Source organism: Eptatretus burgeri, chromosome 8, assembly GCF_056783735.1.
Source record: "Eptatretus burgeri isolate ZD-2024b chromosome 8, Ebu_testis_v1, whole genome shotgun sequence".
Taxonomy (NCBI): Eukaryota; Metazoa; Chordata; class Myxini; order Myxiniformes; family Myxinidae; genus Eptatretus; species Eptatretus burgeri.
In genome coordinates, this window is record NC_140968.1 from 62834950 (window position 1) to 62852180 (window position 17231).

The 17231-nt window shown below is 43.1% G+C and overlaps 1 protein-coding gene across 1 annotated transcript in view; it reads left to right on the forward strand.

The window, feature by feature from the left end:
• Window positions 1–17231, forward strand: part of SLC25A13 (solute carrier family 25 member 13) — a 153652-nt gene that overhangs the window by 16388 nt on the left and 120033 nt on the right. The window contains exon 2 of the mRNA XM_085890459.1: window positions 5316–5369. Coding sequence (XP_085746585.1) covers window positions 5316–5369 — 54 coding nt within the window. The remainder of the gene's footprint in view (window positions 1–5315; window positions 5370–17231) is intronic.

Consider the following 17231-nt stretch of genomic DNA (forward strand, 5'->3'; position numbering starts at 1 on the left):
GTGAGCTCCATCTTTAGAATATGGAATGACAGACTCCTCCTCGAGTTGGCCATCCGACCAAACTGGACAAGAATGACCTTTGTCAGGGAGGTGACCAAGAACCCAATGACCACTCTGACAACTACAGAGTTCCTTGGCTGAGATGGGAGAACCTGCCAGAAGGCCAACAATCTTTGCAGCACTTCACAAATCTAGGCTTTTAAGGAGAGAGGCCAGACGGAAGCCACTCCTAAGAAAAAGGCATATGACTGCATTCCTAGAGTTTGGAAAAAGTCACGTGAAAGACTTTGAGAGCATGAGACAAATGATTCTGTGGTCTGATGAGACGAAAATTGAACTCTTTGGTCTGTATGCAAAGCGCTATGTCTGACAGAAACTGAGCACAGAAACTCATCCCCCATCTAACACCATTCCTTCCATGAAGCATGGTGGTGACAGCATCATGTTGTGGGGATGCCTTTCAGTGGCAGGGACTGGGAGATTTGTAAGAATAGAGGGAACAATGAATGGTGCTAAATACTGGCAAATTATTGTGGAGAACCTGCTTCAGAGTGCAAAAGACCTTTGACTGCTGCGAAGATTTATGTTCCAACAAGAATGACCCCAAGCATACATCCAAAGCAACACTGGAATGGCTTCAGAACAAGAACATGAAATTCCTTGAGTGGCCCAGTCAAAGCCCAGACTTGAATCCCATTGAGAATCTGTGAAAATACTTGAAGATTGCTGTTCACCGATGCTCCCCATCCAACTTGAAAGAGCTTGAGCAAATCTGAAAGGAAGAATTGGAGAAAATCCCCAAATCCAGATGTGCAAAGCTGATAGACATACCCAAGAAGACTTGAAGCTCTGTTGTCATCACTGCCTAAGGTACTTCTCCAAAGTACTGACTCAGGGGGCTGAATACTTTTTTGCAAATTAGATATTTTTGTATCTTCTTGTTCTTCCTCTTTCGGCTGCTCCCGTTAGGGGTCGCCACAGCGGATCATTCCTATGATCCGCATCGTGATTTGGCACATGTTTTACACCGGATGCCCTTCCTGACGCAACCCTGGTCGCCATTTTTGTATTTCATTTTCAATAAATTTGTAGAGATTTCTAAAAACACACTTTCACTTTGTCATTATGGGGTATCTTGTGTAGATCAGTGCCAAAAAAAAAATTAAATTCATTTTAAATTCAGGCTTTAACACAACAAAATGTGAAAAAGTCAAGAGGTGTGAATACTTTCTGAAGGCACTGTAAATAAATACTTGGTGATGTTTCTTCATTTTCATGCCCTTTTTCATCCATGTCCTGTAAAATTGCTGCTGATTGGTCATTTTTGTGACATTGGGCCATTGCCACTCTCAACCAGTTTTACATACATGTATCACATCCATATCCACGTTTCAAGATGGCATTCACAAGGAAACAGCAGAAAAAATGAAGGTGGTTTAAATCAAGTTGTTTCGATGTCAGAAGACCTCAAGTGTAAGCAGCTTGTTTATGAACACAGACTTTTAACGCTCAGATATCCTCACGCAGCATCAGGTGATGTTGGGGTGCATCTAGGTATGTAATGCTTTTTCAGGATGAAGAAACCCAAAGTGTATTAAAAAAAATGCTATTGAGAGGACACAGCACAGGATGACTTTGTGCACCAGCTTTGGACTGAACCTTATGCTCGGTGGAAATATTTTACTTATTAAGTTCAGTGTATTTGATAGAGTGGGGGCAGGTGAATGAAGAATGTTTCACTGGGCTGTATAAACATCACGAGCAAGTTTGAATGAATCTCCCACTCCCTCCCCCATTCTGTCAGATAGTCATGAAAAAGCCCTACTTTTCCGTGAGGGCACGGCACTTTTAAAACGTGTTTCCTGGGAATCCATTATTATGAATCTGAGCACAAATTGTGTGATGGTGACATAAGGTGGTGCATGAAAACCATCTTTAAATAGACCACAGTTATTGGATGATCCAAAATGTCATCAATATCATAACAGGTATGGATGCAGGATTTGAGAAGGTTTGGGGAGAGGTGGGGGAGTAGTACATTTACTTTCCACCATCAAATAGTTTGCACTAAATATTTTACCTATGTGTAGTACTTAGTATTGTGAAGTACATTGTATTATAACAGGTGGTAAATTAAACTTGGATCTTCCTCCTCCTCCATTGTATTTGTCTTCTTCACTGTAATGTACAATGACTATGTATCTGTGAGTTAAGAAACACCACATCTCATCATCTGTGGTTAGATTTCAACAATGTTGTCACTCTCACAGTGCACACACAGGGATGCATCTTGATTACTTTATATGTTTTCACCCCTGTCTGTCTGTCTGTTTGTTACTTGACGAAATCTACGATTTTGTCAAGTATGTTGGTCGGTTCAGTTTGTGAGTTTGTTTGTGTGTACGTCTCGCTCTACAGGTCGCATTTCGAGTCGGAATGTCATGGAACTTCACCAATGGACTTATTGGCTACCAGAATAGAACCCTATAACTTTTGGCATGTCAAGGTCACATCCAAAAAAAAGTTATACCTCGAACGGAAAAGCTACCAATGTCAAATTACACCACGTGATTCAGGACGGTGATGGCTATCGCTGATTAGATTTTGGTCCAAATCGGTCAAAGGTCAAGGTCACAGTGAGGTCAAACATCCCAAAAAAAGTTATAACTTGAGAACGGAAGAAGCTACCAATGTCAAATTACACCGCGTGATTCAGGAGGGTGTTGGCTTGCGCTGATTAGATTTTGGTCAAAATCGGTCAAAGGTCAAGGTCACAGTGAGGTCAAACATCCAAAAAAATTATTACTCAAGAACGGAAGAAGCCACCAATGTCAAATTACACCACGTGATTCAGGAGGGTGATGGCTAGCACTGATCAGATTTTTTTGTTACTTGACAAAATCTACGATTTTGTTTGTTTGTGTGTACGTCTCGCTCTACAGGTCGCATTTCGAGTCGGAATGTCACGGAACTTCACCAATGGACTTATTGGCCACCAGAATAGAACCCTATAACTTTTGGCATGTCAAGGTCAGGAAAAATTCCTGAAAATCGCGAAAATCTGTATCTTTTAACATGGGCCGATTTTCAAAAATTCATGTCTCCTTAACGGATTCCTTTCAAATTTGAAACACGGACGTAGGAGGGGAGTATCTTTGACTGGATTAAAAATTGGTCACATCCGTTACAGATTACGGAGGTGACAGGTATTTTAATTTAATTTTTTTTGTTTTTTTTTGTTTGTTTCCCCTAAAAACTATGTTTAACCCCAAAAATACCTATTATTGCTCAATATTCTCGATGGTACGCGATATTGTTGAATTTTGTCAAGTCCTGGCCCTATGGGCCATTTTTATTTGTTTGTCTGCCTGTGAGCAGGATATCTCATAGTTGTGGAAGGATTCGGAAGAAATTTGGTGGACAGGTTGGGTGTGTGACGAGGACAAATTGATTGGATTATGGTGACTATTCAGCTCCAGATACTGTAATTAACTGATTCGTCACCATTGAGGGATGGGGCCAAAAGATATATCAGCACGGTATCTTAGAACGTTGTGAACGGATTATGACAATACTTTGTGGATGAGTTGGGTAGGTGACAACTGACCAGAACAAGCCGATTGGATTTTGGTTAAAGGCCGGATCTGCAATCAGACTATCAGTGGGATACAAAACGTAAGCTGTTCAGCCTAGTGGAGGTATGCACTCTACCGAGTTCTGTTCTAGTTATTAGATTTGTTAACCATAGCAATGACATATTGTTGGTGAATCATTGTTTCGTGAAAAATTGACTTGTCCCTGTGTAACCATTGCCTTTAAGATCACAAAAATGGTACTAAAGTTAATTATGAAAATTTAAATCCTCATCATTTTAATATTTGTTGTTCAGTCCTATTTTACCTCTGCCACCGAAAGGGAAGGAGGTTATGTTTTCACCCCTTTCTGTCTGTTTGTTAATTGCCGGAATCCTTCGGATTTCAGCAATTATGTTGTTTGTTTGTTTGTGTGCAGGATATCTCAAAAATTTTGGATGGATTCGGATGAAATTTTGTGGACAAGTTGGATGTATGACAAGGACGACATGATTGGATTTTGGTGAAGATTTAGTTTGGATCCGACAACTGGAATTTTTAAAGCGATTCTTCACCATTGAGAGATCGGGCCAAAAACGACATATAGTATGATATCTCAAAGTTGTGGACGGACTCGGATGAAACTTGGTGACATGTTGGGTGTGCGACACGGAATAATTGATGCAATTTTGGTGAAGATCTAAATCTGGATCCTGAACTGCTAATTTTTTTTTAAATGATTCTTCACCGTTGAGAGATGAGGTTAAACTGATATAGAACACGGTTCCTCAAAAGGTTGTGGACGGATTCGGACGAAACTTGGTGGACACGTTGGGTGTGTGGCAAGGACAAATTGATTAGATTTTGGTGAAGATCTGAATCCGGATCTGGATACGAGAGTTATTTAATTTTTAAGGCGATTCTTCACCATTGAGAGATCAGGCCAAAAACGATTTAATACTGTATAGCATGATATTTCAAGAATGTATTGGGCCCGATATGTTCTCATGGTTCAGGCATTACGTGGTGGAGGTATTTGCTCTACCGACTGCCCTCCTAGTTTTTTTTAAATGAGATTATCATTCCCCCCTCCCCATACATTTCGGTGTTAAAAAAAAGGTGAACTAAAGTATCCTGATGTCTCGGTGAGTGTTGTGAAGTAAGTTTAGTTAGTGCAGCAATGGTTTCTCAAACTACCTGTTTTAATTAGTATGTTTATGTAAAAATTAAGAACCAATACTTTTGAGTATGTGGCATTTTCTTCAAACTTTCCCAACAACATACCTCGAAGAACACATTGAGAATACTCATAATTACTCAGCATTGTGTGTTTAAATGTTTCAGCTTTCAGAGATTGTGCTGTATTGAATTTGTCCTCAAAATGAAATGACAATTTTTGGCATCTTTTTCACACCATTTTGGAGTCTCTTTATGAAATATATATGCGTGTAGCCAATTATGAGGCTGAAACATTTTGCTTGAGTTGGTCCTCAAAACAAATTTGATTTGTTCAAAAGGTGAGAGGATATTGTTGAAGGTTTATTTATTCATTTATTTTTGCTACGGTCAATCATTGTGCTCTTTCTTTTGTGCAACTTTGCCGTTTGTCTTGAATCACATTGCAGAATGCATTGCTTATCATGGCTTGAGTTACGCAGACACTTTGCCAACACTCCCTCCCCCCTTTTTTAAGCGGATGCATTTCTTCACACGAATAATACTTTATTTGTACTTTTTTTTCAGATCCAGCTCACACGACGTGCAGATCCAGCAGAACTGAAGAACATCTTTTTTAAAGTGGGTTTAACTGACTGTTAAATATGCCTGCAAGTGGTTGTTTTGCAAGGATTGAACATTTGCCACTACTCGGTTGTTTGTTTGATGTCATACATGACTGCACAAATTTTACAAATGATCGCTTCACTTGAGCATCAGTTACACAGTCGGTGAACTGCAAAACCCATAAATTTGTCATTCTTCCAAAATATATACATCAACAAGGAAAATATGTCATCTCACCTCAAGTTTTCATGTTTACAATAAGCCTCGTGTTGGCTTAATGGTTAAGGTGGCTATCTTAAGATCTTAGGTCTTAGGTTCTTGAGTTTGAGCTCCTGTCATGCCATTACATAACACCAAGTGGGCTGACTCAACCTGTAATCCTTCCGAGGTCAGCAAAATTGTACCAACTCACTGGAAACAGGGGGTACTGCATTCACGACGCAGCCGCGTTCCCAACAATGATGCAACCAGCAGCCACAGGAAGCCTGCTCTGATGCAGGTGAAATGTCGCCAGAGACCCGGTCTGCTCTTGCTTATTGCTCAAATTAGAGGAGACCTAGTTTACTTTTGATTTGAAATGCCTTCTTCTTTATAAAGGTAAATAAATATTGTTACGGACTCAGGGTTCGAGGCTTGCCATGAGGGGAAGCGGGACTGACGCGAGTTACGGACCGAATAACACGAAGTGTTCAATCTATTTATTGTGTATGCCGTTAGTCCTCTCTCCTGGGGACATTGTCGGTATCAATTGAATTGGCATTTAAGTTACGTGAACGCGAAGCAATAAATGTGCGGGAAATGTCACCATGGGTCCACAGGGTAAAGCAGAACTCCCCCGAGTAATATGAAGCCCCCCCCCCAATACGTCTTTCTACTATGCGGGATTGATGAGTTATTGACCCAGTAACACGCTGCATTCAATCTGTTTATTATGAAAGCAGTTGGCCCTTTTTCCTGAATACATAGTCGGTAGCAATTGAATTGGTGTTTAAATAACCTGAACACAAAGTAATAAATGTGGACACCATCAACAGGATTCCCCTAAGTATAATGAGGCCCCACACATTTCTCTATGATGCGGGATTCACAGGTTATGCACTGAAAAACAGGTCATGTTCCATTCATTTATTATGCACTCGGTTGACCATATTTTTTCTGGGGCCATCATCGGTATCAATTGAATTGCTATCCCTGTACCCTCAAACGCATGCAGGCAAGGCCAAGTGAGCCTTTTGCAAAAAAAAAAAAAATTTGAAAAGTTCTCAGATTCAAATAATTAAATAATTATGGCTTCCAGACCTTGTGGCTGATCAGGTTGAAATTTAAAACATACTTTTTCCCATGTCTGCTAGATTATAATTGTGAAGTTTCATATTGATTGATTGCAGCGGTTCCAGAGTAAACATTATTTAATATTTTCCCTTCAATTCAATATGGCTGCCAAACCATGTTACCTGCATCGAAAGGATGTGGCAACTTTTTGTTCATCATGGATTATAATCGGTCATACCTGTAAACTTTCGCCTCGATCTGTTCAGCTGTTTCAGAGAAGAAGACCTTTTAATTTTTTCATTTTCAATGCAATATGGCTGCCGTGCCACGTGACCTATTTCATCATAAATTTATATCTCCTTCTAATGGGGGTGGTGGATCATGTTTGTTAAGTTTCGTGTTGATCGGACAAGGTGTGTTTTTCTATCTAAGAACCATGTGACTTGCGACATCATTTTTTACCGTATATGCAGCCATGAGTTTGATGATAGTTGCAAAGTTTCACTTCGATAGGGTAAGTGGTTCCAGAGAAAACATTATTTCATATTTTTTTAAATCCAATATGGCTGCCAAACCATGTGACCTATCAATTATTAATTCACAAACTTGTATCCCCTTGCATTGGAGAATATGTATGTGAAGTTTCTCCTTGATCTGACGAGCCATTCTGGAGAAGATGATGTTTGCAGGTTTTAGGGTAAATTCAATATGGCCACCAAACTATGTGACCTATCAATTCGATATAAAAAAACTTGTAAAAGGATTTTACAAGGAAATTATGTGCAGGAGGAGGCCATTTGGCCCATCATACCTGCGCCACACCAATACCAGATTTTTAATAAATCTGTCGATACCCCTTCCCTTCGTGTGGAGCCTTTGGCTGCATTCCTGGTTCTCATTTCGCCGACCTCAGGAGGATGACAGGCTGAGTCAACCTCCTGGTGTTGATTCAGCAGCCAATGGGGCTTGAACTCAGGACCTTATGATTCTAAGCCACCACCCTAACTGCTAAGCTAACACCAGGTTTTAAAGGTCTTGGGGAAAATGTGCGTGAAGTTTTGCCGAAATCTGTCCCGCTGTTCTGGAGAAGAAGATTTTTGAATTTTCAATCCAATATGGCTGACAAACCATGTGACCCATGATATCATAAATTTACATCTGCCTCGAATGGGGTAGGGGAACACGCGTGTGAAGTTTTGTGTTAATCGGTTGAGGTGTATGTTTCTATCCAAGATGGCCGCCAAACCATGTGACTTGTGAAGTCATTTTTACCATGTATGCAGCCATGGCGTTAGATGATAGTTGCAAAGTTTTGCTTCTATCGGTTAAGTGGTTCCAGAAAAAACATTTTTTAATATTTTTTCTTCAGTCCAATATGGCTGCCAAACTATGACCTATCAATAATTCTTTAACAAACTTTTATCCCCTACCCAAGGAGAATAAGTTTGTGAAGTTTCCCCTTGATCTGACCAGCCGTTCTGGAGATGTTTCAAAGGTTTTCGGGTAAATTCAATATGGCCACCAAACCATGTGAACTATCAATTAGCAATTAACAAACTTGTGCAAGGATGTCATGGGGAATGTGTGTAATGTTTTGCCTCAATCTGTCCAGTTGTTCTGGACAAGAAGATAAAATATATATACATACATATACATACAGTGGGGAGAACAACAATTTGAGACACTGCCGATTTTGCAGGTTTTCCCACTTACAAAGCACGTAGAGGTCTGTAATTTTTATCATAGGTACACTTCAACTGTGAAAGACGGAATCTAAAACAAAAATCCTGAAAATCACATTGTCTTCTTCTTCTTCTTCTTTCGCCTGCTCCCGTTAGGGGTCGCCACAGCGGATCATCCGTATGATCCGCATAGTGATTTGGCACATGTTTTACGCCGGATGCCCTTCCTGACACAACCCTGGTCGCCTCTTCCGACACAGGGATATGGTACACCTATTTTCACCAGGGTATACACCGGCCCAGTACACTGGTACTCATTTCGCTGACCTCGGAAGGATGACGGGCTGAGTCAACCCCCTGGTGTATTAATTCAGTGGCCCAACGGGCTTGAACTCAGGACCTTTTGGATCCCAAGCCGCTACCCAAACCACTGCGCCAACACACCAGGCTTGAAAATCACATTGTATTATTTTTAAATAATTAATTTGCATTTTATTGCATGAAATAAGTATTTGATCACCGACCAACCAGTAAGAATTCCGGCTCTCACAGACCTGTTAGTTTTGTCTTAAGAAGCCCTCCCATTCTCCACTCATTACCTGTATAAACTGCACCTGTTTGAACTCATTATCTGCATAAAAGACAGCTGTCCACACTCAATCAATCAGACTCAACCTCTCCACAATGGGCAAGACCAGACAGCTGTCTAAGGACATCAGGGACAAAATTGTAGACTTGCACAAGGCTGGGATGGGCTACAGGACAATAGGCAAGCAGCTTGGTGAGAAGGCAACAACTGTTGGCTCAATTATTAGAAAATGGAAGAAGTTCAAGATAACAGTCAATCTCCCTCGGTCTGGGGTTCCATGCAAGATCTCACCTCGTGGAGCCTCAATGATCATGAGAAAGGTGAGGGATCAGCATAGAACTACACGGCAGGACCTGGTCAATGACCTGAAAAGAGCTGGGACCACAGTATCAAAGAAAACCATAAGTAACACACTACGCCGTCATGGGTTAAAATCCTGCAGCGCACGCAAGGTCCCTCTACTCAAGCCAGCGCATGTCCAGGCCCGTCTGAAGTTTGCCAATGACCATCTGGATGATCCAGAGGAGGAATGGGAGAAGGTCATGTGGTCTGATGAGACCAAAACAGAGCTTTTTGGTTTAAACGCCACTCACCGTGTTTGGAGGAAGAAGAAGGATGAGTACAACCCCAAGAACACCATCCCAACCGTGAAGCATGGAGGTGGAAACATCATTCTTTGGGGATGCTTTTCTGCAAAGGGGACAGGACGACTCCACCGTATTGAGGGGAGGATGGATGGGGCCATGTATCGCGAGATCTTGGCCAACAACCTCCTTCCCTCAACAGGAGCATTGAAGATGGGGCATGGCTGGGTCTTCCAGCATGACAACGACCCGAAACACAGCCAGAACAACTAAGGAGTGGCTCGGAAGAAGCATCTCAAGGTCTTGGATTGGCCGAGCCAGTCTCCAGACCTGAACCCAAGAGAAAATCTTTGGAAGGAGCTGAAAGTCTGTGTTGCCCAGCGATAGCCCCGAAACCTGAAGGATCTGGAGAAGATCTGTATGGATGAGTGGGCCAAAATCCCTGCTGCAGTCTGTGCAAACCTGGTTAAGAACTTCAGGAAACGTCTGATCTCTGTAATTGCAAACAAAGGTTTCTGTACCAAATATTAAGTTCTGTTTTTCTGATGTATCAAGTACTTATTTCATGCAATAAAATGCAAATTAATTATTTAAAAATCATACAATGTGATTTTCAGGATTTTTGTTTTCGATTCCGTCTTTCACAGTTGAAGTGTACCTATCATAAAAATTACAGACCTCTACGTGCTTTGTAAGTGGGAAAACCTGCAAAATCGGCAGTGTATCAAATTGTTGTTCTCCCCACTGTATATTGTTACGGAAATGGCCCTTCGTATGCTACTAAATATAAGATTAGCTCAGATCCCCCATTAAATGCATGTTTAGCCAGGCTGTTCGGTAAAATGGACGTTACATGTGTGTCGGGAGATGTCACAGGCTGTTATTTGTTTGTGTAGTGGTGGTGTGCCGAGGGCTTCTTCTTCTTCCTTCCCGTCTCCGGACGAGGCCCCGCCCAGTCGGCTGAGAGGGAGTGGGCAAAAAGAGGAAGTAAAACTAAGGGGAGGAGTTTGCCGGCTTTGAAAAGGGGAGGAGTCGCTGGGCAGCGAACGGAGACCTCTTGGAGTTGTTCAGTTGGGGGGGACAGTCGGTTTCGAGGCATGCTCGGGCTTCGAGGCGAGAAGGAAAGTAAAAGGTGGAAAAGAACTGAGAGGACCTGGCTGCTGTGTGAGTCTGGAGTCGGCTTCAAGAGGAAGTGAACGACAGGTTCAACCTGCGTCTAACGATGGAGCCTCTGACTGTCCCGACTCACCTCACGGCTCGACAACGTTTTGGAATCCCATGGACCCAGCCTGCCGGAGCCCGGCACCTCAATTTGGCCTTGTCTGGTGAACAGGCCAGGCCTGGACTTGTATGCTGGAACTTGAGAGAAATCAGCTGAAACCCATTGTCGATCTGACGGTCTGGTGCAGTCGACTTCACGGGGTTTGAACGCGCCGAGGCTGCGTGCGCGGGCGCTGCCGGGAGCAAGAGTACGACGCCTCCATTTTGCCACGTGGCGTGTTCGAGCTTGGGGCTCGAATCCCTGGACATCGGCTTGTTACGAGCGACATTCGTGCTTTTGACACTTTCCTTTTGTCCATGAAACATCACCAAGTACTCTGTCTTGTCTGCATGCTGTCTATGTCTTAGTTGCATGTTGTTTAAGGTATATCTCGGTAAGGACCCCTTCAAAACCCGTAATCCGTAGTTCCCTAGTTAAGAGTGGGTTATAGATTAATTAAAACATTGTCGTGAATGTTTTGCTTGTGTTGTGTTCCCCGATGTTCCCCAATATTTCTGGTTGACTCGTATGAAGTTGCCGCTATGGATTAATTCGTGTCGCGTCGAGGAACGATTCGTTCGATTGGTATATAAAACCAAAATGGTTACAGACTGGCAGAAAACGCTCGGCATCTGACAAAACCAGTCTATAACCAAGGTCTATGACGTCATCACTATCATTTAAGTATGCAATAAAAAAAGATACTCAGGTGAAAATTTAGTGTCGATCAGACTTACGGTTCCCGAGAAAATGATTTTTAAAGTGAAAAAACCTGAAAATCTCCGGCGGAATCACAAAAATAATAAACAAAAGAAAAACAATAGGTTACCCAGCCTTGTAGGATTGGTACCCTAATTATTTATGAAAGAGACACAGTGCAGAGTTACCCTGATATTAACTTCGACAATCTTATGTTACACATGTTACAGGCACCAACACACACACACACACACACACACACACACCTGAGGAAATTAGAAGTCGCCCAGAAACAGGAGAAGCAGTTGAGGCGTCGGTGACCTCATTGTACCTGGTGCAATTGACGGATCTATGCAACCCAATCGCTTAGGAAGGGGAAAATAAAGAGGGAAGAAAACTGGGGGTGTTTATGATGCGTGAGTGGGAGGTGTAAAATGTAATGCAGCGTGATGCAAGAGGAAGATGTGAAAGGTGCAAATTGGTCATGCTCTTATAGTGGACGAGGCACTGATAGCGTAAAGATTTGTGAGGGAAAGGTTAACGAGGACGTGTGAGAAAGTCTGTAAATGGAAGTGAATATTGGCTGCGGAACGCAGCTGAAGCTAAGCGCCGAAGACCCGGGGATGACCTGGAAATGACCCCGGCACGTCTTGTTACTGCTTGCTCCGCCTTGCTCGGTTGCGGTTCCCCCTTGCAGTAAAGGCTTCGAAGAAATTCTGCTTGTCGTCTTGACGAAAGACAGCGATGAAACAGTGGACAAGTACAGTTAGATGGGAAGTTGTACCCCACCTGATTTGCTCTGTGAGCCGGCGCTGCACCTACAGTATCCTTTCCGCTTGGCAGGAGATCACCAGGTGTGACACCTCGGGCGTAGCCTCTAGTTAGGTTGCCGTGCCAATTGAAAGGTATCGCAGAAACTTCAAAGCATAACCCTGCGAGGCTGGGAGTCTCAGTCAAGGGGCTATGGCTATGTGAGAACTACAGTCTGTTGGACTGCGGAGTTATCTCTGGTTGGCGGCCTCGTGACCGGGTGTTCAGGAGAAACTCTAGTGCTTCCACTCATGGCACGCCCCGAACCCCAGATCGTAACCACTGTATATGTATGTATATAATATCTATTATGTATGTATGTGTAAATATATATATATATATATATATATATATATATATATATATATATATATATATATATATATATATATGTCTATTGTTACGGTGGTGGAAATTCACAGAACACCATTCAAGTTCCCCAGAGATCAGTTATTTTGAGAAGTACGTGTTTCAGGTTAGGCTCCCCCACCGATGTATAACGGGTCTTGATCGTGTGCCGGGCTGTGCATCTTTGAGTTAGCCATTATTCTTTTTCTATATTTTATTTTAAACAAACAACAGCTCCTCAACAACAAACTCTACAACCACGCCACCTCCACCACAACGCCAACAACTCTACAACCACACCATCCCCACCACCGCCACAACTCTACAACCACGCCATCCCCACCACAACGCCAACAACTCTACAACCACGCCATCCCCACCACAGCACCATCAACATCGCGCCACCATCACGCCCGCCTCAGCAACAGCGGCAAGATGCCATCGACGCAGACATACCGCGCCGCCATAGGAGCCACATTCTCTAGCGTTCGTATGCAAATCAGCCGTGAAGACGGCTGATTACCATAATCGGATCAAAACGGCCTTTGCCTTGAAGGGAACTGGCCAATCAAAGGTGAAAGGGGCAGAGCCAGCCTGGGGTGAAGGTTCAATGGTGAAAGGGGGAAGCGCCGGCTTCGGGTGGCGAAACCTACAGCGGCTTCACCCATCGGGGCTATAAAAAGGCGCGTTGGGTTGCCGAGAGATCAGATCGTTGGCGGACGAGGAGATTGTTGGTGGGCAAGCAGTTTGTTGGTGGTTCGTCGAGGAGAGCAGAGCGCGAAGAGTCGGGCGCGCCACCAGCCCCGACCAACCAAGCCAGCGGTTCGACGAGGAGAGCGGGGAGCGTTGGGAGTCGGGCACGCTGCCAGGCCCCCTACCGACCAAGTCACCATTAAAGCCGCTGCCACGTTGGCAACGGGCCAGCGAGACGAAGACCACCGAGTCGCCACCAAGGGGCGGCAAGGTAACCAACCCGGTCTCTCAGAGCCCTCAGTCAACCAGGCTCCCAAGTTGGAAATAAAGGCTCGTGAGCCCTTTCCTTTCCTTGGGTTTTTGTGTGAAAGTCTGTGGCTCCTTGTCCTCCATTAAGTAGAACTGCCATAAGTACGTGCTTGTATAGAAACATAGAACTCGGCTGTAGGCTTTCCTCATGTCTTGTCCCCATCCCCCCATTGACTGCTGACATGTTGAAAATAAATGCCCATTGTTCAAATGTTCACCTGCTCGTTCGCGTCATTTTCCTTGTATTGACTGCCATGGCACGTATCGGGAATTAACTGGCTAATTAGGCCGATAGAAGCCATAATCTGGTCCGACGGGACTTGGCGATATCAAACTGCTCGGCTACACACACTGAACGGGCAAGCTTAAGCGGCTCGTGTCCGTACAAGTTCCCGTCGAGGTATAAACTCTCGTTATTTTCTGTCCGCGCGAATAGTTAGGTAGATCGACAATTCGGCGATTGACCCTGTAGCGCGTGGACAGAGTATTGACTAGTTTATGGTGCGTTAAGGCTTCCGGGGTTGGTCCGGAAAGCCACGACTGGATTGCGGCCTTCGGTGGGGCGCAACCGCGATTTGGCTAAAGCGGTCGTCCGCATGCCGAACGCGGCGGAAATCGACAACAATATATATATATATATATATATATATATATATATATATATATATATATATATATATATATATATATATATATATATATATATATATATATATATATATATATATATATATATATATATACACACACATATACATATATATACACACACATATACATATAATACACTACATGACCAAAAGTATGTGGACACCTGCTCATCCAATATCTCATTACAAAATCATGGGCATTAATATGGACTTGGTCCCCCCCTCCCCCCCACCCTTTGCTGCTATAACAGCCTCCACTCTTCTGAGAAGGCTTTCCACTCGATGTTGGAACGTTGCTGTGGGGATTTGCTTCCATTTAGCTAGGAGAGCATTACTGAGGTCGGGCATTTATGTTTGGCGATGAGGTCTGGCTCATGGTCGGCATTCCAATTCATCCCAAAGGTGTTCGATGGGGTTGAGGTCAGGGCTCTGTGCAGGCCAGTCAAATTCTTCCACACCGATCTCGGCAAACCATTTCTGTGTAGACCTCGCCTTGTGTATGGGGGTGTCGTCATGCTGAAACAGGAAAGGGCCTTCCCCAAACTGTTTCCACAAAGCTGGAAGCACAGAATTGTCTAGAATGTCATTCCATGCTGCCGCGTTAAGATTTCCCTTCACTGGAATTAAGTGGCCGAGTCTGAACCATGAAAAACAGCCCCAGACCATTACTCCTCCTCTACCAAACTTTACAGTTGGTGCTATGCATTCCGGCAGGTAGCGTTCTCCTGGCATCCGCCAAACCCAGGTTGATTCATCGGATTGCCAGATGGTGAAGTGTGATTCATCACTCCAGAGAACACATTTCCACTGCTCCAGAGTCCAATGGCGGTGAGCTTTTCACCACTGCCGCCGACGCTTAGCATTGCGCATGGTGATCTTAGGCTTGTGTGCGGCTGCTCGGCCATGGAAACCCATTTCATGAAGCGCTTCAGAACTCAGCGGTCCCGTTCTGTGAGCTTGTGTGGCTTACCGCTTCACGGCTGAGCGGTTGGTGCTCCAAGACGTTTCCACTTCACAATAACAGCACTTACAGTTGACAGGGTCAGCTCAAGCAGGGCAGAAATTTGACGAACTGACTTGTTCGAAAGGTGGCATCCTATGACAGTGCCACGTTGAAAGTCACAGCTCTTCAGTATGGCCCATTCTACTGCCAATGTTTGTCTATGGAGATTGCATGGAGATTGCATGCGCACAGACTGCAGCAGGGATTTTATACACTTGCCAGCGATGGGTATGGCTGAAATAACCGAATCCACTAATTAGAAGTGGTGTCCACTTGTGATACAGTAAAGTTCACTCATATATGTAATTATATATGTACACAGGGTGTCCCAAAAAAAATGTACTCACTCTTTAAATGATAATAAATGCGTTGTTTATTGACTTAGAAACAAGATAAATGGATAAATGCATGTTTACAAATGTTCAAACTGACGACCATCACGTTCCAAACACAACCGATAACACGGACCAATGGATTAAACAGCGTTACGAATCATTTCATTTTGAACTGCAAGACATTGTCTTTCAATTTCCTCTTTCAGCTCATCGACTGTTGCTGGTTTTGAGCCGTAAACCTTATCTTTGAGATATCTCCATAAAAAGAAGTCCATTGGAGTGAGGTCTGGGGAACGCGCAGGGAATTCACCACTACCTCTTCGCCCAATCCATCTGTTCGGAAAAGCTGCTTCGAGATAGGCCCTTGCATCACGGTGGTAGTGGGGAGGTGCTCCATCTTGCTGAAAGTAAATCTCTTTGTCACCAAATGTCTCTTTGACACGTGGACCGATGGATTCCTGCAGCAAGTTTAAGTAAACATCCCCAGTGACAGTTTGGTCAAAAAAGAATGGCCCAAGGATGCCCAATGCTGATATCCCACACCACACAGTAACCCCTGGTAAGTTTAAATGGTGTTCCCTAGTAACATGCGGATTTTCAGGAGCCCATTAGGTGCAATTGTGTCGGTTAATTGAGCCATTTAACTTGAAGCTGGCCTCATCGCTCCAAACAATTTTGGATGGAAATGCTGCATCTTCTTCGCATTTGCTCAGGTACCACTCACAAAATTCAGCTCTCCGGTCAGGATCGTCTTCATTTAGAGCGTGGATTAATTTTGGAATGTATCTCTTCCAATTAATTCGCTTCAAAATGCGATGGGCGCTTGATTTTGGGATTCCTGTCTCACGAGCCATTTGTCGTACAGATTTCCGTGGGGATCGATGGAGGATTTCCAGCAATTGATTTTCCTTTGCGGGGGTGGTTGATGACCGTGGTCTTCCTAAACGCTCCTTATGGACGTCATGCACAGTTCCATCTGTTTCGAACTTATCTCGGATGCGAGCAATGGTGCGTCGCGTTGGTGGATCTTTGTGAAAATGTCTTCTAAATTGTCTTTGCACTTCCATGATGTTTTCATGCTTCCAGTAGCACTTTATGATAAATTATCTTTCTTCAAAACCTAATCTTACTTCTGCCATTATTATGGTCAATTTGATCTGAAAATAAATGAAAAATTCAATGAATTATGAGGAGCCAAAATGTGAGTACATTTTTTTGGGACACCATATATATATATATATATATATATATATATATATATATATATATATATATATATATATATATATATATATATATATATATATATATATATATATATATATATATATATATGTATGTAATGTGCCGCATTACGACGGACCGCATATACGACGGTGGTCCCATAAGATTATAATGGAGCTGAAAAATTCCTATCGCCTCCTGATGTAGCCGTCGTAGTGCTGCCAGTCGTATAAAACTACAGTGCAGCCAATACAATTATGTGCAGTATATTATACTTGATAATGATAATAAATAACTCTGCAACTGGTTTATGCATTTACAATACTGTACTTTTTATCGTTATTTTAGAGTGTACTCTTTCTACAAGGATAGATTCTAGTTTGGGCATGTTCACAGTATGCCAGAACAGACTTCCAAG